Source organism: Pongo abelii, chromosome 22 (genome assembly GCF_028885655.2).
Source record: "Pongo abelii isolate AG06213 chromosome 22, NHGRI_mPonAbe1-v2.0_pri, whole genome shotgun sequence".
In the NCBI taxonomy this organism is placed as follows: domain Eukaryota; kingdom Metazoa; phylum Chordata; class Mammalia; order Primates; family Hominidae; genus Pongo; species Pongo abelii.
In genome coordinates this window covers 42,757,096-42,781,646 of record NC_072007.2, presented here as the reverse complement: position 1 = coordinate 42,781,646, position 24,551 = coordinate 42,757,096, and the positions used below count along the sequence as shown (strand labels likewise).

General features: G+C 46.4%; 1 protein-coding gene across 2 annotated transcripts in view; it reads right to left on the bottom strand.

Moving 5' to 3' along the window:
- Nucleotides 1–24,551, bottom strand: part of EVA1C (eva-1 homolog C) — a 102,712-nt gene that overhangs the window by 27,463 nt on the left and 50,698 nt on the right. For both annotated transcript variants that reach the window (XM_002830637.5, XM_024239551.3), the window contains one exon: nucleotides 20,135–20,287. In XM_002830637.5, coding sequence (XP_002830683.3) covers nucleotides 20,135–20,287 — 153 coding nt within the window. The remainder of the gene's footprint in view (nucleotides 1–20,134; nucleotides 20,288–24,551) is intronic.

Sequence of the window (24,551 nt, the reverse complement as noted above, 5' to 3'; positions counted from 1 at the left end):
ACCACCTATAAATCAGGGGTTCTTCTTGGGTTCCAGAATTTGCAAGACTGGCTTACAGAACTCAGGAAAACAGTTTACTTACAAGATTATTAGTTATTATAAAAGGACACAACTCAGGAGCAGCCAAATGTTAGAGATGCACATGGCAAGGTTTGGGGACAGGGCATGGAGCTCCCATGCCCTTGCTGGGGGTTCTACTCTCTTTTTTTTTTTTTTTTTTTTGAGATGGAGTCTCACTCTGTCCCCCAGGCTGGAGGGCAATGGCACGATTTGGGCTCATTGCAACCTCTGCCTCCTGGATTCGAGCAATTCTCTGTCTCAGCTTCCCGAGTAGCTGGGATTACAGGTGCCTGCCACCATGCCCAGCTAATTTTTTGTATTTTTAGTAGATATGGGGTTTCACCATGTTGGCCAGGCTGGTCTTGAACTTCTGACTTCAGGTGATCCACCCGCCTTGGCCTCCCAAAATGCTGGGATTACAGGTGTGAGTCACTGCTACTGGCCTAAAGGTTCTACCCATTGAGCATCTCCATGGAGTCCCTGAGCTGAAAGGTCTCTGAGCCCCATTGTTGAGGGCTTTTACGGAGGTCTCATGATATAGGCATGGTTGATTAAGTCATTGATCATTGGTGATGGACCCAACAACCTCTAGCCTCTCTCCCCTGCTTGGGGAGATAGGGGGTGGGTGTGAGGTTTAAGTTCCAGCCCTCTAATCACATGATCCATTCCCTTTACAACCAGCCCCCCATCATTAGGGGCCGTCCAAAATTCATTCATCTACATAAACTCAGGTGTGGTTAAAAGGAGCTAATTTTAATGAATAACAAAAGACGTTCCTTTCATCTTCATCATTCTGGAGCTATTTCAGGAGCCCAGGACAAAATCTAAATATTATAACAAAAGATGTTCTGATTGCACTTATAACTTAGGAAATTACAAAGGTTTTAGGATCTCATTTGGTTTTAGGAGCCAAATGAAGACCAAAATATATATTTCTTATTATATTACAATACCTCAACACCATTTTTATTAGCCAAAAAAACTAAATGATACTAAACAGTTATTTAAAAGTATATGTGTAACGTATTTGTATAAATACAAATCTCTACATAGATTTACATATTTACCACTGAAAGGGACAGGGCTGGGACGGAGGAGAAAAACATAAGTAGATCCAAGTTATTTGTAGGATTCTAGTTCCATGGGGTGTAATGCACTATATTATTCTTCATTTACAACCTACATAAGTGTTACACATATTATTTTGAGTATGTCAAATATATTAAAGAATTTAAAGGTAAAAATGGACTATTAAGGCCTTTTTTCCAAGAAAGTGTTTCTTCCAGAAATTTTAGGATTAAATGAGACCACAGATGTTGGCAGCAAGGAATCAGGTAGTAATAATATTATAGAAAATTTAAAAATATAGATTGGTGGTCATTTAGAGTCAGAAATACCTCACAGGGGCATAGAGGAAGCAGTAATACCTGGTAAAAACTTGAACACAGAGAGAGGGAGAAGTTAGTCAAGAACAACAGTAAGAGCCGGGTGCGGTGGCTCATGCCTGTAATCCCAGCACTTCGGGAGGCTGAGGCAGGCGGATCACCTGAGGCCAGGAGTTCAAGACCAGCCTGACCAACATGTCGAAACCCCCGTCTCTACTAAAAATACAAAAACTAGCTGGGTGTGGTGGCACACACCTGTAGTCCCAGCTACTTGGGAGGTTGAGGCAGGAGAATCGCTTGAACCTGGGAAGCGGAGGTTGCAGTAAGCCAAGATCGTGCCACTGCACTCTAGCCTGGGCAACGAGAGTGAAACTCCTTCTCAAGAGAAAAAAAAAAAAAAGAATAACAGTAAGATCAATAGCTCTGCATCCACTCTTTCTTCCTTTGTCTGCTCATGGCGATTGGTTCAAACAATGCTGCCAGAGCCAACTTCTAAAAGTATATCTCTGATGATGTCCTTTGACTGTTTATGCTGAAACCTTACAAGATGGAAGAGGCCTGGATCCCTGGGTCACTGGAAGCGAGCTGCCTAGGAGAACCACCCAAGCCTTGCTGGACTGTGATATGACCAATAAATAAACCTTTACTGGGTTAAGCCACTGAGTGGCTGTAATAGTTACATTAATTGCCCTGACAAATGCAGAAGGCTTGGCAAGGCTATGTAACTTGACTTAGTTCTCAGTGTTTGGTGGTAGTGTGTGCCCTAGAACCTCAATCCGGTTGACATTAAAGACTGTGCCCTTAAACATAAATCTCCACTTAGACAAGAATGGGAAGAGGTATTGCGAGAATCAGGAGCTCAAACAATTTGGCAAGAGAGAGAAGACAAGTCTGGGCCATGGTGAACAAGAAATTAAGGAATCGAGATCCTGAGTCTGCTTGAGGAGCCAGCCCATGAGGAGCCAGGACAGGGGGATTAGAGAGAGAAGGTTCTTAAGGAGAGAAGAAACCTATGCGCTCCATGAAAGAAGAAAAATAAAATGAAAAAAATAAAAAGGGAGTGGCCAGGCGCAGTGGCTCACGCCTGTAATCCCAGCACTTTGGAAGGCGGGTGGATCACCTGAGGTCAGGAGTTCGAGACCAGCCTGGCCAACATGGCGAAACCTCACCTCTACTAAAAATACAAAAAATTAGCCGGGTGTGGTGGTGCACACCTGTAACCCCAGCCACTCTGGAGAGTCACTTGAACCTGGGAGGCGGAGGCTGCAGTGAGGCGAGATTGTGCCACTGTACTCCAGCCTGTGCGACAGAGTGAGACTATTTCAAAACAAAAAGAGAGTGATTAACATCAGGTGAGTTTCAGGTGTGCAAGACCAGTTGCAGCATCTGAAAGAGGTGGCCCCTCTTGGAGGAAAACCAGAGGGTGGACAGTCAGTGGAAGAGAATGTCAACGACAGAGGAAGACACATGCGTCTAATATGTTTGATGCTTCTAGAATGGGCCAAGGGAGAATGTGGGTTGGGCTCTGGAAGGATTTGGAAGGGAGAACACATTACCAATGCTTGTGCAGTAAAAAAAAATTGCCAAACAAGGAAAGTTTCTGTGGTCTGTCACAGGCCAGCCCCTCCTTGTGGGTGAGTGGGGATGTAATGGCTGTGGAGATGGCAGAGGCCGGAACTTCATTCAGTGGCGTGGCTGCTCGGCGGACAGACAGAAGCACACACAGTGGGTGGGGGTGAGTCGGGGGAGCTCACTGGGTCTTAGGGAGGCCAAAGGTGCCTGTCCAGAAGACAGATGAGGGTAGAAATCACAGACCAACACATCTGCTGAGAAAAAGGGGCCAGAGAAAGAAGCAAGAGTCTCTAAGTAGGGGAGGAATTCACAGGCCAGGTAACTTAAAAGGTTGACAGAGCCCAGGGTGACACATGTGAGCTGCATGAGTTAGCACAGTGTCCGCCCCAGTAAATTTTTTTTTTTTTTTTTTGAGATGGAGTCTCTCTTTGTCGCCCAGGCTGGAGCGCATTGGCATGATCTCGGCTCACTGCAACCTCCGCCTCCTGGGTTCAAGCAATTCTCCTGCCTCAGCCTTCCAAGTAGCTGGGATTACAGGCATTACGCCACTGAGCCTGGCTAATTTTTGTAATTTTAGTAGAGATGGGGTTTCACCATCTTGGCCAGGCTGGTCTCAAGCCCTTGACCCTAAGGTGATCCACCCACCTCAGCCTCCCAAAGTGCTGGGATTACAGGTGTCAGCCACTGCGCCTGGTCCACCCCAAGAAATATTAAATGGTAGTTCCTTCTGCAAAAGCATCAACATCGAACTATGTTCCAGGGAGCCCTGGGGTTTGGAGGAGGTACCCTGGGGACTGGGCAGGTAGAGGAAAGTAGGAAGCTCATGTCTCAGGGAAACTCTTCTACTCATTGGAGAACTGTGAAGGGGTCCAGTTGAAAGGAATAATCTATGGCTAACCACTAAAAAATTGGAAAGTCAATACCCTTGAGGGAAGGACAATTTAAATATATTTAAATACACACACACACACATATATATAAACAAACAGTGAGGAACATTATCATAAAAGCACTTGATTTGAATATATTCATGAAGGACGTCTACGGCCATACCACCCTGAATGCACCTGATCTTGTCTTATATCCATGAAGGTTCAGACCTATTTTGCTAAGGTACCATTCCACAAGCCTGATAAAAAGAATCAGGTGCTGGGCACACAGTAGGCACTCAACAATGAAGTGCTTAATGAATGAATTCATGGTCTGAAATGGACAGCCTGGAACATGACATAATGCAAACATCCCACATCTCTGGCTTTAGAATATGTTATTTTGTAGGGGTGCCTGATCTGTGAGATCGAATCTATGCTGAGAAAGCATGTTCCAAGGGCATTAGGAAGCAGTGAAGCTGCCATCCTTCTGTCTGGTTCCTGGATCAGCTCTTCCCAGCCACTCACTAGGGGCTTGGAATAAATCCATCTGACTGCCTGGGAGTGGAGTACTCCAGTCTAAAGGAGTGACTTGCTGGAGCTACTCTGGCGGGTCTTCATGAATGAAGAGTAAACACAGCAAGTCAAGAAGTCTATTGAGCTTTAAGAGAATGTTTTAAGTGCCTGTCTATACCAAGTGCCAGAAACATCAAGTCTGTCTTTGTGAAGGGCAAGTTTAGCTCAACCAGTATAGCAGGAATAGTCACTGCCGCACATCCGGGCGCCAGGCAGGCCACCCACATTCAAATCAGGGCTTAATAAATAGACCATTTGCAAAGGTGGGAATGGGATGAGGACATGGCACACCCAAAGGATGGTGCAGAACCCCAGGGCTAGGAATGGCAGGGAGGGCCGGGCGTGGTGGCTCATCCCTGTAATCTCAACACTTTGGGAGGCTGAGGTGAGAGGACTGCTTGAACTCAGGAGTTCAAGATCAGCCTAGGCAACAAAACTAGACCTCGTCTCTAATAAAAACAAAATAAAAAGTAGCTGGGCATGATGGTGTGTGCCTGTAGTCCCAGCTACTTGGGTGGCTGAGACAGGAGGATCGCTTGAGTTGGAAGATCGAGGCTGCAGTGAGCTACGATCGTGCCATTGCACTCCAGCCTGGGCAACAAGAAGACTCCGTCTCAAAAACAAACAAACAAACAAACAAACAAAAAACGGAATAACACTGGGATGTGACCACCCCCAAACCTGAAGGGGGCAGGGCAGTGGTTCCAGAACACAGAGGGGGAAGTTCCGTGAACAGGGCTGCTGAATGGAGCAGGACCCTTCAGAGGAGAGTGGCAATGCTTCTGCTGTGCTGTATTCATTGTTTGTGCCTGGATCTCCCATTGGGCTGACAGCTGCTGGGGTTCGAGGCACGTGGGTCTCATGGATTAACACAGCGTCCGACTCAATAAATATTAAATGGTAGTTCCTTCTGCAAGAGCACCAACATCAAATTATGTTCCAGGGAGCCCTGGGCTTCCGAGGAGGTACCCCAGGGACTGGGTAGGTAGGGGAAGGCAAGAAGCTCATGTCTCAGGGAAACTCTTCTACTCATTGGAGAACCGTGAAGGCGTTCAGTTCTTCTGTGAAGAAGGTGAGCTCAGTACTGTTTGCCCAGCACTTGGTATCTGATAAACTCACTGAGACTCGGTTTCCCTCCTGTGTAGCATGAGGAATATCTTTTTTCACTGTATCTCTATGAAGTTTGTACGAGGCAACTGCAGAAGGTAAGCCCACAAAAACACTAGCTGTTCTCCTCAGCTGTCTCTAAGCTTGCATGAAAAATCTGTGTTTAAGGTCCCGGAAGATCATCTGTGGCAGCTGTGGGCAGCAGAACAGAGCAGCAGCAAAGAGTGTGACCTTGCTAAGCCTCAGTTTCCTCACTCGGACAAAGAAAGTCCTGGGAGCTGGCTCCTGGGATGGTGTGATTGTTAAAGGCAGCGCCGTGGGCAGCAGGACCAATGCCAGTGCCCTCACATGTGAATCAGCATTATCATCATCAGGGCACCTAATGTCAGGTAGGAAGTGGTACTTTAGGAAAAGGCCTTTGAGACTTCGTCAATTTAGAGTCTAAATTACGTGCTCTCTTTGCTCCCTTGAAGTGAAAACAAGCATATATGGTACGGCTTGGTATGAACTAAATATTCAGACCCCAAATCTGCATATAGGAAATGAAAAAAGATTGGAAGGAGAATCACCAAGATGGTATTTTTGGCTGGTTGAAACAAGGTGTTTTATTCTCCCTTATCAATTTTAAGGTATGTTTCAAGCTTTTGTGACTTAACAATGCTTTGAAATGAAAGTATCAAATGATCTTTCTTTAAAAGGAGAATGAAGTTTATGTCTAAATAGAAGACAGTTTTTGAACAGTGAGAGACTTAGAGGCAGTTTTTTCAGAATATTTTAATAAACTCTTTTTTTTTATATAACTTAATTTGTCCCAGAGGTCATGAAAAGTTTATCTAGGAGTAAAGACATATCCTTTAACTTTTCTTCTAGTTTTTTTTTTCTTGTGGCTGCACAGGGTTGACTGAGGATATTTTTGTTGTCTTTAAGAGCCTTGTTTTATTTGTGGTTTTGAGCTGAGCACATTTACCACTCGAAAAAAAAAAAAGGTTCTGTTTCTTCTTAACTAAACCACAATCCTTATATGTAAGTGGCCTAAAACTAGCCCCTTCTCCACTGAATTCCTCTCCCTAAGTAGGAAAAACCTTAAGTCTCAAAAGAACATAGAATGGAATATATGATTTCTGTATAAGCTACCTGTGTTGGGAACAAATAGTCTGAATTGTAAAATTTATCTTAGAAGTCTGATGTTTCCAAACATAAGTAGTATTGTTTTTTCTTGTTACAAAGTAAATACATGTTCACATTTTAGAAGTACAGAGAGGCCCAAACTGGGGAAAAAAGCCCTAGCAAATCCTACCATCAAGAAAAAAAGCTATTAACCTTTAAAGAATATGTTCCTTGTCACTTTTCTGTGTGTAAATGTTCTTCCCTCTCAATGGAATCATATATAATTTTACTTTATTTTTATTTATTTATTTTTTTGAGATGGCACTTGCTTTGTTGCCCAGGCTGGAGTGCAGTGGCATGATCTCAGCTCACTGCAACCTCTGCCTCCCGGGTTCAAGTGATTCTCCTGCCTCAGCCTCCTGAGTAGCTGGGATTACAGGCATCCGCCACCATGACCAGCTAATTTTTGTATTTTTAGTAGACACGACATTTCACTATGTTAGCCAGGCTGGTCTCGAACTCCTGACCTCGGGTGATCCACCCATCTCGGCCTCCCAAAATGCTGGGATTATAGGCGTGAGCCACCGTGTCCGGCAAAAAAATTTTTTTGAGACAAGGTCTTGCTCTATTGCCCAGGCTAGAGTGCAGTGGCGCAGACATGGTTCACTGCAGACTTGACTCCCTGGCCTTAAGCAATCCTCCCACCTTAGCCTCCCGAGTAGCTGGGACTATGCTGTCCTTGGCTCTGTCACCCAGCCTGGGACATGCCACCACATCCAGCTAATTTTTGTATTTTTTGTAGAGATGGGGTTTTGCCATGTTGCTCAGGCTGGAATCACATACATACTACTTTGTATGCTACACTTTCCCATTTATTAATATATTTGTAAACATTTTAAAGAGTTGTATTGTCTTTCGTTTTATGAATGTACCAACTCAGTATCTTTTTTTTTTTTTTAAGAGACAGGGCCTTGCTCTGTCAATCAGGCTGGAATGTAGTGGCACAATTATTGCTCACCACAGCCTCCAACTCCCAGGCTCAAGTGATCCTCCCACCTTAGCCTCCTGTGTAGGAATCCAACCCTATTTACAATACCCTATTGTCGGACATTCAGATGATTTCTATTTTTTAATATTATAAGCAATGCTATGTGGAGCAATCTTAGAGCTGAACATTTGCAAACAAGTATGATATTTCCATAGGAATTATTGGAAGTAGATTGCTTTGTTAAAGGGTATTCCAAACATTAAGGCTTTTAATACATACTGCCAAACTTATCCAGAAAAAGTGTACCAAAGCACGCAGCTGCAAAAATTCTATGAGAGCACCCTGGGAAACCTATATTTTCTTAGTTTTAAGGATATATGCCTGACCATATTCTTTAAGACTAACAGAAGAAGGAAAAAAAAAAAAAAAGAGTAGCTGGGACTACACGTATGTGCCACCATGCCTGGCTAAATTTTTAAAATTTTTTGTAGAGATACAGGTCTCACTATATTGCTCAGGCTGGTCTTGAACTCCTGGCCTCAAGTGATCCTCCCACCTTGGCCTCCCAAAATGCTGGGATCACAGGAACGAACCACTGCACTGGGTTGCTTTTGCACTTTTCAGTTACTCTGGGAGTGCAAGAATTTATTTTAGTGAGAGTGAAAGAACCCACAGGAAGAGGCCCAGGATAACTCAGGTCTGGTTCAGGTCTGACTGTATCTTTGTCGACACTGAGCTTTCAGCAGTTCGCAGGATTTTGTTGTTGTTGTTGTTAGTGGTTATTTCCCTCCAAGGCTGATTTTATTTGCACCTTCTGCTGCTTCTTTTTGGGGGGGGGGGTTGGGGAGGGCAGGGACAGAGTCTTGCTCTGTTGCCCAGGCTGGAGTGCAGTGGCACGATCTCAGCTCACTGCAGTCTCTGCCTCCCAGGTTCAAGTGATTCTCCTGCCTCAGCCTCCCGAGTAGCTGGGATTACAGGCATGCGCCACCACGCCCAGTTAAATTTTTTGTATTTTTAGTAGAGACGGGGTTTCCCCATGTTGACCAAGCTGGTCTCGAACTCCTGACCTCAAGCAATCCACTCGCCTCAGCCTCCCAAAGTGCTGCGATTACAGGCGTGAGCCACCGCTCCCAGCCTGCACCTTCTTCTTCGGGCAAACTGCCCTCCACCCCCAATACATGTGATAACAAGATATTCAACCATTTAAATTTTTACTTTTTGGCCATTACTTAACAGTGAAACTGAAGTTAATTGCTCCTTCCAACCTGTGTTTATTTAGATAATAAGGCTGGCTGCTTAAGTGCCGCTGTCTTGGCAGTGGGAACCTCTGGCACCTCGATCTTTGGCTGAAAAGTCCGGGCCTGCCCACACTTGGCCTCGGAGTGGCCTTAGCCCAGCCTTTGAGGCCTATTGTGTGGTTTTTCTCATCCTCTTATTAAGGAAATAGCAGAATCCCTGGAGCTCACCCGGACAATGTAAACCACAGAGGGAAATTATGCACCACAGTGGATGTCCAGACAGGGGCACATTCTGAAGCCTGGCATCCTCAGGCCCAGCCCTTTGGGAAAAGCTCACTCCTGTCTCACGTGAAAATGCTGTTTTGCTGGTGTTCATTGGTCACCAGTGATAGTCACTTTCATGTCTTCCTTTCAGTTTCTCTTCTACCGGATGAGGCATAAATTCTGATGGAGCCCACTTGCTGTAAGATCTTTCAGAAATGACTTTGGGTCAGTCTCCTTCAAGATAAGACATCAGGCTGGGCGCGGTGGCTCATGCCTGTAATCCCAGCACTTTGGGAGGCCGAGGCAGGCGGATCACCTGAGGTCAGGAGTTCGAGACCAGCCTGACCAACATGGTGAAACCCCGTCTTTACTAAAAATACAAAAATATTAGCTGGACTTGGTGGTGCGTGCCTGTGATCCCAACTACTTGGGAGGCTGAGGCAGGAGAATTGCTTGAACCTGGGAGGCGGAGGTTGCAGTGAGCTGAGATCGAGCCATCGCACTCCAGCCTGGGCGACAGAGTGAGACTCGGTCTCAAAAAAAAAAAAAAAAGATAACTTAATTATCTCTTTAAAGACCCTATCCCCAGATAAGGTCACGTTCTGAGGTACCGGGAGTTAGGACTTCAGTATACGAATTTGGGGAGGACATAAGTTAGCTCATAACAGCCTTCAAGAGGGTCTCCAGTGAGGCTCACCTCTTGGAATTCATGCGTTTGTGCGCAGCCTCCTCCCGCCGTGAACCAGAGCTTGTGTGGGGGACCAATAGTGTATGGCGGAGGGGACAGCGTATGGCAGAGGTGAGGGTGAGTGAGGGTGTACGGGGGAGGTGAGAGCGTATGGGGGAGGTGAAAGCGTATGGCTCCACCAGTCCTTTTGCATCACTTTCTCTGGGGGAAGCCAGCTGCCGTGTTGTAAGGACACATAAGAGACCCATGTGGGGAGAAACTCACGTCTCCCGCCAACAATCAGCACCAAACCACCCACCCATGAGCCAGTCCCCTTGCAACTCCAGCCCTCAGGGGACTGCAGTCCCAGCCACCATCCGGGCTGCAACTTCCTGAAACCCCGTGAGACTCTGAGCAAGAACTGCCAGACTCCACTATCCCTGAATTCCTGTCCCACAGTAATAAATATTTTGTTTTAAGCCATTAAACTTGGAGGTGTTTTACTAGAAAATGAATTCACATTTTGATACCTGAAGTGGGTTGCCAGGGTAATGAAATCCTCAAACTGTGGGGGTGGCTTTGGGATCAGGCAGTGAGCACGAGTTGGGGGGACCTTGAGGGGTATGTTAGAGAAAATGTAAGGGCCTTGAAGAGAAGCCTGGTATTTGTCATCTTGATGTGCTGAAGCCAAGCGCGTCTTCAGGGCAGAGCTTCCCAGCTTACCTGTGAGTGGACACAGACTCGCTGGGATGTGTCCCCTCAGGCCCCGCCTGTCTCCAGGCCATTGATGCCGGCATTCAGTGGCATCTCTCTTTACCCCCTTTCCATATGGATGTAACTGTCTACGTGCTTGATGATGGGGTGGTTGGGGAGCTCTGTTCCATAGCAGGGTGGGGTGTGTGGCCGACACTGACCTCCTCAGTGCCTGTCCTGACGCAGTTCAGTTGGGACCGGCTTAGGGCTTCATATACGGAACACTGCAGCACTGCTCTCCCTCCTCTGCACCCAGAGCTCGGAGGCTTTCTTGAGGCAGATGGGGGTACCCTTAAGTCTATGGAAATGCTCAGGAGTGTGTGTCCCACTGCGGTGCAGGGTACGGGAGTACTGACAGCCAGGCCTTGGGCAGCCCTGGGGGTGCTTATGGGGCAAGATGGAGTCACACCGATAACTTGGGGGATCACACACATGCCCTTACTTCTCAGCCCCCTTCCTCTTGAACTTATTATTATTATTATTATTCTGAGACGGAGTTTCACTCTTGTTGTCCAGGCTGGAGTGCAATGGCGCCATCTCGGCTCACCACAACCTCCGCCTCCCGGGTTCAAGCGATTCTCCTGCCTCAGCCTCCAGAGTGGCTGGGATTGCAGGCATGCACCACCACATCTGGTTAATTTTCTATTTTCAGTAGAGACATGGTTTCACCATATTGGCCAGGCTGGTCTCAAACTCCCGACCTCAGGCGATCCGCCTGCCTCGGCCTCCCAAAGTGCTGGGATTCCAGGCGTGAGCCACCATGCCCGGCCCCTCTTGAACTTCCCTATATATGACATACACAGAATCAAAAAGGCAACCAGCCCTACATAACAAACCCAAACTGCCAAAAAACAAAACAAAACAAAACAAAACAAAAAACCCAAGGATAGGGGGATAATTACGGCAGAAAAAGCATGTCAAGGGTTTCTAGCCCTACTCTGCCAAGAACTCATAAAATAAATCAATAAAGATCCCAACAGGAAAAAAAATAAAAGGCAAAAGCTAGAGAGACAAGGTGTGCAAGTGCAAATACAATAACCACAAAAATATGAGGAAATGGCCAAGGTCATTCATAGTCAAAGAAAGGCAAAATAAAAACCACATCGAAGGACTATTTTATACCTCTTAAATTGGAAGCATGCGGAAAAATCATACATAAAGCTGCCAGCCTTGCAGGGAAACCACAGTTATACATTCCTGTTTATATATATATATATAAATTGATAGAGTAAGTTTTTAGAAAGAACTCTGTGAAGAACTGTAAACATACTTATGCCATCTTTTGGTATAAAACTTCCGGGAATTTATCCCAAGGAAGTAAGCCAGAAGAAAGGGAAAGCTACAAGCACAAGCTCATTATACATTATTTACAATACTTGAAAGTCAGAAAAAATGAAAAATATCCGGCCACCAGGGAACAGTTACGTAAATTATTTGATGTGTCTCTTTAACAAGATATTAGGAAGTGCTTGGCATTGTTAGGATTTTTTTGGCCACATGGAAAAACACACATGATATAAGGTAAAGGAAAATAAGGTGGTCTGCAAATGGATCTGCTTAGAACTGCCATTACGTAAAACAGTCCTCAGCTCATACTCGACTTGGAGAGAAATCAAAAAAAAAAAAAAAAAGTAAGAACCTTTTTAGCTGATGAGTAACATTTGTGGCTGAATCCTTTTCTCATTTCTGTTAAATATTATGATGGTGTTTGTGCAGAACAATAAAAATAATGATGATGATGATGATATTTTAGAAAGAACTGGAAATGCTCTTTTACAGCATCTCAGCACTAAAGCCACACTGAGCTGCTATAAAATCCAAAGTGGTCCCTGACCGTGGAGAGACACAGTGGACACTGGGTTTCACCACGTGTGTTCCAAGGAGGTATCCAGTCTAAAGCAAATGGGGTTTTGCCAGACTTTAACTTATAGGCAAGAGGAAAAATACACAAATCATCCTCTCAGACCAGATGTTCCAGGACTCACCACAAAGCTCCCTTACAGAGGTCTGCAGTGAAACCAACCCCTTGCCCTCACATAATCATCCCACCAGACTCCTGCCAGCTCCTAGGGTTAAGGATAAAGACCCTTTTCCCCTTGAAAGCAGCGAGGCTGAGCTGCAGTAGTAAATGGGAGCACAGAGCAGAGATCACACACGCACTGGCAGCCTGTGGCCCAGGTGCGCCCTGGAGGCATGTTTTGTTTGGCTGACACAGTGTTTTAAAAGTTGGAACATTTCACTCAGAAGAAAAGAAAATCCAGATTTCCAGCATCCCATGAGGTTGGAAGCTGTGACACCAGGCCTACATTCCCAGTCTGTAACCAGACGATTATCCATCCTCGGGAGCCAAGTGTGGGTGCCTCACTTCAGAGGGGCTCTGATTCATTCCTGTGCCTCAAGATTCACGTGAGCACCCACTCTATGCCTGGCACTGCTCGAGTTGCTGGGAATTCCACAGACCAGTCCCTGCAGAGCTGCTCAGCTCCTGGGGAGATGAACCACACAAACACACCATGGTGTATCTCCACGCTGTGGAGAAAGTCCAACAAAAGGGTCACCAGAGAGGGACTGCAGGGACGAGGTGCCATGCTGGCCGGTGCCTGGAGAAACCTCTCTGAGATGACATCTGGGTCGATGTCTTGTGTGGCAGAGCCAGCCACACAAGATATGGGGTGAGCACAGTCCAGGTCAAAGGGACAGCCTGTGCAAAGGCCCAGGGGTATGAATAAAGGTGGAGTGCTCCAGAGGTAGTGAGGGAAGAGGTGTGTGCAGCAGGACCACAGCTGAAGACTGATGTATTCCAATTACAATGGGCAGAGTGGAGGGCTTTAAGCGGAGGTGCGATGTGCTCTGGTTTAATTTAAATAAAATCCTGGTTGGGCTCAGTGGCTCATGCCTGCAATCCCAGCACTTTAGGAGGCTGAGGTGGGAGGATCACTTGAGGCCAGGAGTTCAAGACCAGCCTGGGCAAAATAGCAAGACTTCATTTCCACCATGCCAGGCATGGTGGCATGCACCTGTAGTCCCAGCTACTCAGGAGGCGGAGGTGAGAGAATTGCTTGAGCCCATGAGTTGGAGGCTGCAGTGAGCTATGATGAATGCTTCACTGCATTCACGGCCACAGCCAAAATGCCAGAGCCCTTCTCCTCCTGTGCTCTGCAGCACAAAAAGGCTGAAAGACAAAAATCAAAGGGTCCTGAGGATGCTCTGTTCCTCTGGCCCTCAGCCTCAAATGGAAGGTTCAGCTCTGACCTCACCGTTCAGGTCAGTGCTAAGGGCATTTTCTCCTTGGCTCAGATAGACCATACATGAAGGCTTTAAACTGCACTTGGTGCATCACTGCATTCCAGCCTGGATGACAGAGCGAGACCCTGTCTCCAACAATTTTTTTGAAATAAATAAATACAATCCCTCTGGCTGCTAAGTGAAGAGGGGAGGCAGCCTCGATGTCCAGGGGAGAGATGCCCAGAGGAGGCTGGGAGCAAAGTGGACAGATTAGAGAGGTGCCACCCTGGGACCGCCCTGGGACTGTCTGCAAATTCTCTGCAGACAGCAAATGCTCTGCCCGTGGGACTGGTGAAGGGAGCGGACGGGTAGCGGGTAGGAGACGGGAGGTCAAAAGAGTGTGCTTTTTCAGGTGGATGATATTAAAGCATGTTTAGACACGAGGGGTAAACTGATGATTCTCTGGGGAGAACAGGCCGAGTGCAGTTTAAAGCCTTCATGTACAGCTACAGTGGCCCGGCAATGGTCCCTTTCTCTAAGGCAGTAGCAGGCAGAAGGGAGGAGAAGGGGGAGACATTTAAGACAGAGAAGAGCACAGCATCCAACTGAACACACACAGGTGTTGTTGGAACACACGCAGGTGTTATTGGCTGGGCCAAGAAGCAAATGATTTCATAGCATTCAATTAGATGGAGAAAATGCACCAGCTCAGAGAGCCAAAGGTTTGTATTTCTGCACGCGTGTGTGGTTCTGCCCTTAGCACTGACCTGAACGGTGAGGTCAGAGCTGAGCCTTCCATGTGAGGCTGAGGACCTGATGAACAGGGCACCCTCAGGGCCCTTTGATTTTTGTCTTTGAGCTTCTTTGTGCTGCAGAGCACAGGGCAAGAGGGACTCTGGCATTTTGGCTGTGGCCACAAATGCAGAGAAGAGCCTGGTCCTCACCCTTGCAAGTACACTAAGGGCAATGGACGGAAGTGCTTGATTGTGAGGGAGAAGGGCGAGCAGGCTTTTACTCTGTGAGCTGAAGCTTTTTACCCTGAACAGCCAAGCAAGGGGCACAGAGCAGAGTCACAGACTTTTCTTCACAGTCCTTTCTACATCAGGGTTTCTGAGGGCGTTAACACTGCTGGCTGACCTCAGAATTCCTCCACTCTCCATGGAAACCTGTCTTTTAGGCCATGGGATCTCCTAACACTTTCTTTAATTACTTTTCCTTTTTTTTTCTTTTAAGAGACAGGGTCTTTCTCTGTGGCCCAGGCTGGAGTGCAGAGGTGCGCTCATAGCTCACTGCAACCTCAAACTCCAGGCCTCAAGTGATCTTCCCATCTCAACCTCCAGAGTAGCTGGGATTACACAGGCATAAACCGCTGCGTCTGGTATACTTTTCCTTTTTAAATCCAACTCTCGGCCGGGCGCAGTGGCTCACACCTGTAATCCCAGCACTTTGGGGAGGCCAAGGCGGGTAGATCACTTGATGTCAAGAGTTCGAGACCAGCCTGGCCAACATGGTGAAACCCCATCTCTATTAAAAATACAAAAATTAGCTGGGTGTGGTGGCAAGCGCCTGTAGTCCCAGCTACTCGGGAGGTTGAGGCAAGAGAATCACTTGAACCCGGGAGGTGGAGGTTACAGTAAATGGAGATCATGCCATTGCACTCCAGCATGGGTGACAGAGCAAGACTCTGTCTCAAAAATAAATAAATTAATTAATTAAATCCAACTCTCATCCACCATTCCTATGAATGAAAGGCAGTGACCAACTGAACACAAACCATTCGGCTTACAGATTTACCTGCTTGGCCAACTGAATTCTGCTGAAAAGAACAGCTGACAGGGATGTTACTTACTGCTGCTTCTTAAAACACATGCGGCTAATTTAGACTAGTAAGCCTGGGAAATGAGGTGCTTCTTTGCAGTATTAAGAAATGGAGGCCGGGTGCAGTGGCTCATGCCTGTAATCCTGGTACTTTGGGAGTCTGAGGCGGGCGGATCACGAGGTCAGGAGATCGAGACCATCCTGGCTAACACAGTGAAACCCTGTCTCTACTAAAAATACAAAAAAAAAGCCAGGCGTGGTGGCGGGCACCTGTAGTCCCACTTACTTGGGAGGCTGAGGCAGGAGAATGGCATGAAACTGGGAGGCAGAGCTTGCAGTGAGCTGAGATCGCGCCACTGCACTCTAGCCTGGGGGACAGAGCAAGACTCCGTCTAAAAAAAAAAAAAAAAGAAATGGAGGCCGGGCGCAGTGGCTCACACCTGTAATCCCAGCACTTTGGGAGGCCGAGGTGGGTGGATCACCTGAGGTCAGAAGTTCGAGACCAGCCTGACCAACATGGTAAAACCCTGTGTCTTCTAAAACTACAAAAATTAGCTGGGCATGGTGGCATGCACCTGTAATCCTAGCTACTCGGGAGGCTGAGGCAGGAGAATTGCTTGAACCCAGAGGTGGAGGTTGCAGTGAGCCGAGATTGCGCCACTGCACTTCAGCCTGGGCGACAGAGGGAGACTCTGTCTCAAAAAAAAAAAAAAAAGGAGTGGGAGTAGGGGAACACAGAGCCCGTAAAGAAGACATAGATCCACAATGCCTTGCACAATCCGTGTTCTGGAAAGGCATTCTTGAATATTATAAAGGTTAAGAATTAAAGAAAAAAAAAAGTGAAGCCCTTTTTGCAGGAAGAAGTTAAAATACCAAGGGTCCCTCATCCAGCTAAGGAACCATATAATACAGGGAGCCCCTGCAGGGTGTTAGGAAGGGTAGTGACAGATTTGCCTTTAAGAAAGATACGTGAGCCAGGCGCAGTGGCTCATGCCTGTAATCCTAGCAATTTGGGAGGCCAAGGCGGGCGGATCACCTGAGGTCAGGAGTTTAAGACCAGCCTGGCCAACATGGTGCAACCCCATCTCTACTAAAAATACAAAAATTAGCCAGGCACCTGTAATCCCAGCTACTCTTGAGGCTGAGGCAGGAGAATCACTTGAACCCTAGAGACGGAGGTTGCAGTGAGCCGAGATCGCACCATTGCACTCCAGCCTGGGCAACAGAGGGAGACTCCATCTCAAAAAAAAAAAAAAAAAAGCAAAAGAAAAAGCAAAAGAAAGAAAGAAAGATACCTAAGGCCACTGTGGGGAGAAAGGCAAGCCTGGGAGTAGGGAGATGGCTACAGTGGCCCAGCAATGGTCCCTTAACCTAAGGCAGTAGCAGGGAGAAAGGAGGAGGGGGTGGAGACATTTAAGAGAGAGAACTGAACACACGCAGGTGTTATCAGAGAGAGAAGATGGGGTTCAGGAGCTCACAAGTCAACTTACTGGACCAGGACAGTGGGTAGTGTCATTAATGGACAATGGAGACCCACCCTCACATGTGCCTCTCTGCCCCATTTGGCTGCTGAGCCTGTCAGGACAGGAATGCTCATGCCCAGATCGAGTTAAGGGCAATGTATGCCCACAGCAGCCTGCTTTTGCAGTCTGCCTGGGCTGCCCTCCAACAGACCCTCCACCATTCTTGACACAAGGGCCTTCCCAGAACATGGGGCTTCGCATTTGGGAGGCACATGTTCCAAATGGCTTTTTTTGTTTTCTCTTGAGACTCACCTGAGTTAAAGTGCACTTAGCTCACTTTTTGTTCATTTTCTTTTTTTCAGGTCCAGGGTATTACTTAGGCATGCATTTATTTTTTGTTTGTTTGTTTGTTTGTTTTTTGAGTCGGAGTCTCACTCTGTCGCCCAGGTTGGAGTGCAATGGCGCGATCTCTGGCTCAATACAACCTCCGCCTCCCGGGTTCAAGCAATTCTCCTGCCTCAGCCTCCCGAGTAGCTGGGATTACAGGCACCCGCCACCACGCCCAGCTATTTTTGTGTTTTTAGTAGAGACAGGGTTTCCCCATATTGGCCAGGCTGGTCTCAAACTCCTGACCTCGTGATCCGCCCGCCTCAGCCTCCCAAAGTGCTGGGATTACAGGCTTGAGCCACCGCGCCCGGCCCTCTCTTTTTTAAATTAATGTTGAATTTCACATGCGATCCACACATACATTGTAGCAATTTAACATATTAAGGAGCTCCCTTTAGATTTTGATCAATAAGCGCAGGTCCTTGGGCTGTTTCACAGCTGGGTCTGTTCTCTCTGATAATACAGCAGAGAGAGATCAAGCTTTTTCACCACCACTGATTGGAGTGTGATGGTTAATTTCACATGTCAATTTGACTAGGCTATTGCTCGCAGTTGTCTGGCCAAACAACAGCCCAGATGTTGCTGTGAAAGTGTTTTTAAGATGTGACTGACGTTGAAAGCAGTAGACTTTGAGTCAAGCAGATGAACTCCATCCCGTGGGTGGGCCTCATCTCATCAGATGAAGGTCTTAGAAGCAAAGACCGAGGTTTCCCTAAAAAGGAATCCTCCTCAAGGCTGCAACACAGAAGTTTTGCCTGAGTTTCCAGCCTGCTGTCCTGCAGAATTCAGATGTAAAACTGCAGCCTCAACTCTTCCCTGGGTCTCCAGCCTGCCAGCCTGCCTTACAGGTTTCAGACCTGCCAGCCCCTACCATCCTGTGAACTAATTCTTTAAAATCTCTCTCTCCATAGATACAAGCACCTGCATATCCTATCGGTTTTGTTTCTCTGAATCATATAGGAGGGCTTGATGAGTGAAGCTCTTAGTCCTACCATGGCCATCACCTCTAAGAAGAATGACTTGCAGAGACCTTCTTGGCACTGAATACCCAGCTACAGTCTAGCCTCAGGGCATTGCATCCACTCTTCTCTCTACCTGGACACTTGTCCCCAGCTGGCTGCAGGCTCACTTTCTCACCTCCTCCAAGCCCAGCATGCCCATCACTCCCTAAAATTGCACCTCTTTGCAGCAACCCCTGGCCTTCTCCAGCTGCCCTTCCCCATGGATTTTTCTCCTTAGCACTTATCCCATCTGCACCTGACATATGACATATGCACCCATTCATTATCTGATTTCTTACCACCTCCCCATCCACTGCTGGAACGTCAGCTCCGTGAGGGTGTAGACTCCGTGTTGTGCCATTGATGACTCCCCCATGCTTAGAACAGGGCCCAGCATACAGCAGGTGCTCAATAACTACTCGGTGTGGAATGACGGAACAACTGAGGGATTCAGGAATGTGGAGGAGAAAGAGCCCGTGCATGGTGTGGCAGTTCCTCCCTGCCCTTGACTTTCCCTTTAATCCAGGCACTGCCCACTGGCATGGCTTCCTTTCTTGGGGAGCCAGGGCCCTAATCCACTCAGACGGCGACCTAAATATAACCCTACTGTGATGGTTAATAGTGAGCGTCAACTTGATTGGATTGAAGGATACAAAGTTTTTCCTGGGTGTGCCTGTGAGGGTGTTGCCAAAAGAGATTAATGTTTGTGTCAGTGGGCTGGGAAAGGCAGACCCACCCTTAATCTGGTGGGCACAATCTAATCAGCTGCCAGCAAATATAAAGCAGGTAGAAATATGTGAAAAGGAGAGACTGCCCTAGCCTCCAGGTCTACATCTTTCTCCTGTGCTGGATGCTTCCTGCCCCTGAACATCAGACTCCAAGTTCTTCAGTTTTGAGACTTGAACTGGCTCTCCTTGCTCCTCAGCTTGCAGACAGTCTATAGTGGGACCTGTAATCGTGTAAATTAATACTTAATAAACTCCCCTTTATGTATATATATATATAAAGGGGAATTGGGTACTATTCTTTATATATATATAAAGGGGAGTTGGGTACTATTCTTAGTGTTTATGTCTTAAGATCTTGTTTTTTTTTTGAGACAGAGTCTTGCTCTGTCGCCCAGGCTGGAGTGCAATAATGGCATGATCTTGGCTCACTGCAACCTTCACCTCCCAGGTTCAAGCAATTCTCCTGCCTCAGCCTCCCGAGTAGCTAGGATTACAGGTGCCCACCACCATGCCTGGCTAATTTTTGTAGCTTTAGTAGAGATGGGGTTTCACATGTTGGCCAGGCTGGTCTTGAACTTCTGACCTCGTGATCCACCCACCTCAGCCTCCCAAAGTGCTAGGATTATAGGCGTGAGCCACTGCGCCTGGCCAGTTCTTATTCTTTTACTTATTTATTTTTGGCAGATTACTGTTTACAAGCATTTTTATATATATATGTATATATATACATACACGCACACACATATGGGAGTTTATTAAGTATTAACTTACATGATCACAAGATCGTGATTGTGTTAAGTATTGACTTCCACAATCATATAGGATATATATATATGATATATATATATATATAAAATATATATATATCTCCTATTAATTCTGTCCCTCTAGAGAACCCTGGCTAATACACATACAAAAGCACATACCAAAAGGGGGGAGCCGCTCTGCCTCGGAGGAGCAGATGTCCCTTTCCTGGGTCCTCCTGCCGTAGGTCGCAGAGTAGATGTTGAGGAACTTGGATTCATGGCAGTGCAGTTTCAGCTCCTGGTCTTCACACACGGTTTTGTTTTTTAATTCATCTGAAGCAAAAACAAAAATTGAAGGCACCATCAGCTTCCCCCAGAAGGAATTGGTGAGCTCTGTCCAAGTCCCACTGCTCATTTCCCAGGGGCTGCACCCTGAGAAGGGGGCAGTGGGGATGGCCTTGTGGGCTGATGCTGTCTCTGACCCCAGAAAACAAAGCCCTCTGCAGGAAGCAGGTGGGAAGTAACCTGTTGACAAGCGCAAAGACACTGGGAATTATACTAAGGGGCAAATGGAGGACAGGTGCTGGCGTTAAGGAGGCAGACGCATGGAGTTACATCCCAGGAAGGGCCTGGCTAGAAAGGCAGTTTCTCTCACTCACCACTTAAGGTCACACGTTCCTTCACTGAAGGGAGCCTTTTCTCAAATGTTGGCTCGGGATCCACATAGGTAAAGACAGACCAGAAATTACTTGAAAGAAGCATTAAGCTTCTTTCTCTCTCTGGAGACAGCCCAGTTAAACCTCACCTCCAGCCCCTCAACTGGCATCCCCATGCATGTAGGTATTATTTGCTATTTTAGTTTAGTTTAGTTTTTTAGAGACAAGGTTTCACTCTGTTACCCAGGCTAGAGTGCAGTGGTGCAATCATAGCTCACTGCAGCCTCGAACTCTTGGGCTCAAACCTAGGCTCAAGCAATCCTCTTGCCTCAGATTCTCAAGTACCTGGGAATATATGAATGCACACCATGCCCGGCTTACATTTATTTGTTTAAAAGACAAGAAAGAGGCCGGGCACAGTGGCTCACACCCGTAATCCCAGCATTTTGGGAGGGAGGCTGAGGCAGGAGGATTGGTTGAGCCCAGAAGTTGGAGACCAGCCTGGGAAACATAGCAAGGCCTCATCTCTAATTTAAAAAAAAAAAAAAAGCAAGAAAGATGATATGATACCAAATCAAATCATTTCCTTTCCTAGGAAAGGGGCAAAAACAAGGCACAGTGTCAGTTAAGAATCCCTCTTTAGAGAAGCATGAAAAGTCTGCCCCAAATCTGGTAAATCCAGGAACAACTGACTGTCAAGCTGATGGTGCATTCTAGGTTAGGATGATTTGGACCAGGTAGCACTTTGTTCCCAAAGAATTCAGGGAAAAGTTTGTTTGATCTGCTTATCATAGTAAAATCTTTCTTTGCACTGTCATACAAAGTTGGCATTATGCGTGCACTGTTGAAGAAAACACAGTTTATTCTTTTTTTTTTTTAAAGAATGTACTCCAAAACAATTTAATTAGTAAAAATGTTTAATAATGATTTGAATTTTTTTTTTTTTTTTGAGACGGAGTCTCGCTCTGTCGCCCAGGCTGGAGTGCAGTGGCGTGATCTCTGCTCACTGCAAGCTCCGCCTCCCGGGTTCACGCCATTCTCCTGCCTCAGCCTCCCGAGTAGCTGGGACTACAGGTGCCCGCCACCACGCCCGGCTAATTTTTTGTATTTTTAGTAGAGACAGGGTTTCATCGTGTTAGCCAGGATGGTCTCGATCTCCTGACCTCATGATCCGCCTGCCTCGGCCTCCCAAAGTGCTGGGATTACAGGTGTTAGCCAAAGCGCCCGGCCAATGCTTTGATTTTTTAAAGCAGTAAGAGCTAACACTGCAGACACAAAAGACCGCATATGGTATGATTCCACTTATATGAAGGATTCAGAAGAGGCAAACCTTTAGGGGCAGAATGTAGATGAGTGGGTGCCTGAGGCTGAAGGTGAGGTCACAGAGTGACAGAAAAGGGACACAAGGAAGCCTTCTGAGATGGTGGGAATGTCCCATGCTGGACTGTGGTCACGGTTGCACAACTCAGTAAATTCACTGAAAATCACTGGATTGTACACTTGAAAAATGTGAATTTTATGCTATGTAAATGATATCTCAATAAAGATATCTTTAAATAATGGTAGCTAACATGGCTGGGCGCGGTGGCTCATACCTGTAATCCCAGCACTTTGAGAGGCCGAGGCGGGCGGATCACCTGAGGTCAGGAGTTTGAGACCAGGCTGGCCAACATGGTGAAACCTCATCTCTACTAAAACTACAAAAATTAGCCAGGCATGGTGTTGGGTGCCTGTAATCCCAGCTACTATATTTTGCCCAGCAAAATATAAAGGGGACCACGGTCATTTATTTGCATATGTGGTTGTTATCCTTGCCAACATTTTGTAAAGAAAATTCTTTTTAAAACGCTAGCTCTACCCTATCACCACCGTTCCACAGTTTTCTACTTTGAAATGGCAACCACATAGCGGACAGGTGCATTTTTCAGCTAAACAAGCGTTGGCGTTAACTGCAAGCAAGAGTTAAACGGCAGGAACTTCGGGCCGTCATGGGCTGGCACGGAGTGGGTGGGAAGACTGTCCAGAGGGAACCTCTTCCACCCTAGCCTCTCACTCCTCTCACGTGCTCATGTTCTCCTTCCACTTTTCTGTGAAAAGGAGAAAACAACTAAGGGCATCACATGAAGAAAGTATAAACACTGTTTTGTAATTTAAACATTTCTTTTTCAGTTGCGTGTATATGAGTATGTGTTCCACTGGGCCAAAATGTGAAAATCTTTTCCTACCATGGGCTGCAATCACAATTTGAAAACGCCCACCTTAATCCCTACAGAAAGGCATGAGCTGTACACATTAGGGCCATGGCAGCTGGCTGGATCTTCTTATCCTGGTGTCAGTGATGCTAAGTTCTAAACTTAAAAAATGAAAGACAATAATTTCCAAATATAAATGCCACCTTTTTTTTTTTCGAGACGGGGTCTCACTCTGTCACCCAGACTGGAGTGCAGGGGGTGCAATCTTGGCTCACTGCAACCTCCACCTCCCAGGCTCAAGCGATTCTCCTGCCTCAGCCTCCCGAGGAGCTGGGATTACAGGCATGCGCCACCATGCCTGGCTAATTTTTGTATTTTTAGTAGAGACAGGGTTTCACCTTGTTGACTAGGCTGGTCTTGAACTCCTGACCTCAAATGATCCACCCACCTAGACCTCCCAAAGTGCTGGGATTACAGGCGTGAGTCACCATGCCTGGCCTAAACGCCATCTTTCTGTATCTTGTAAATTTCCATGACTTTGTACCAAAAGCAGAGAAGCAACGGTGAGACAAAATTTTGGACCACAGGAAGGAAAACTACAGAATCTCAAGAGGACCACCAGCTCTGCTGCTGGCACACTTTGTTGCTATCCTTTCATCCATGAGGATGGGAACATTCAAGATGAATGAAAGGCTGGGAGCAGAAGCCAGCCTACAGATGCTCACAAAATCCCCATCCTGCCCTGGTAGTTTAACACGCAGGAAGAACCTCCATGAGGAAGAAAAATGAAAATGGTGACTAAGCAAATGTCTCGAAGGCCCTTTACCCACTCACTGGAATCTTAATTCAACAGTATAAACTTAGAGCCAAGGCAAGTTTTGTTTTCTTTCTCTAGATAAAAGACTGCTAAGTCTGACCCCAATGTCGGAAGGTTCGATTCTTTTTGGTGAGTCATATCCGCACCGGCATTTATATGCAGTTTATGAGTAGATGCTAAATCTCACCAACAACAAAATTTTGCCTGACTTCAAAGGCCCAGAGTGAACGATGGCCTTTGATGCAGAAAAGAGGGCTTGGATAGAAACACCAAAAGAGCCAAAGTCCCCTTCCAACCATAAGAACTCAGAAAAATGTTAAGAATGCCTTCCGCAGAGCTGGCACAGAAAGAAGAGGATGGGAGAAGGCAGGAAAAAAACAAGCTTTATCTCCAAAAATTGGAAACTTTTTAAATGGAAGTCTTTTTTTTTCTTTTTTTATAAATCAAAATTTTTAAAAGTTACGAGAGGTTTTTTTGTTTTGTTTTGTTTAAGGCATGTCATGAAACGCATTTATTAGCCACATCTCTTTGATTTATTAAAGCCCATTCATTAAAGGTAGCCTTGATGCCAACAAAACCCTCCCAGAGTAACGCAACACCCACATGCAAGGTCTCCGGCGATTTCCTCCCCAGATTATGGGCAAATCATCTCCTGGAACGGAGGGGCCTGTGCGTGTCACATTACATCCTGAGGGTGACTGTTGTGTTATGTTGAGTCACTTGGTTCCTTGGGAATGTGTGAATTCACTGCCACATGAGTGAATTTCTGGATTATAAAAAATTAGGAAACTACTAACATCATTGCTACTTTTCTTAGAAGACTAGAATTTGTTTTAGAGCTGGGTGAGAGTTCTCAATTAGTCTCAGATTAGAGAAGGTGTGGGCAGCCTTCCAGAAGTGGGTTGCCAACTCTCCTGGGAGTTTAGATGGGG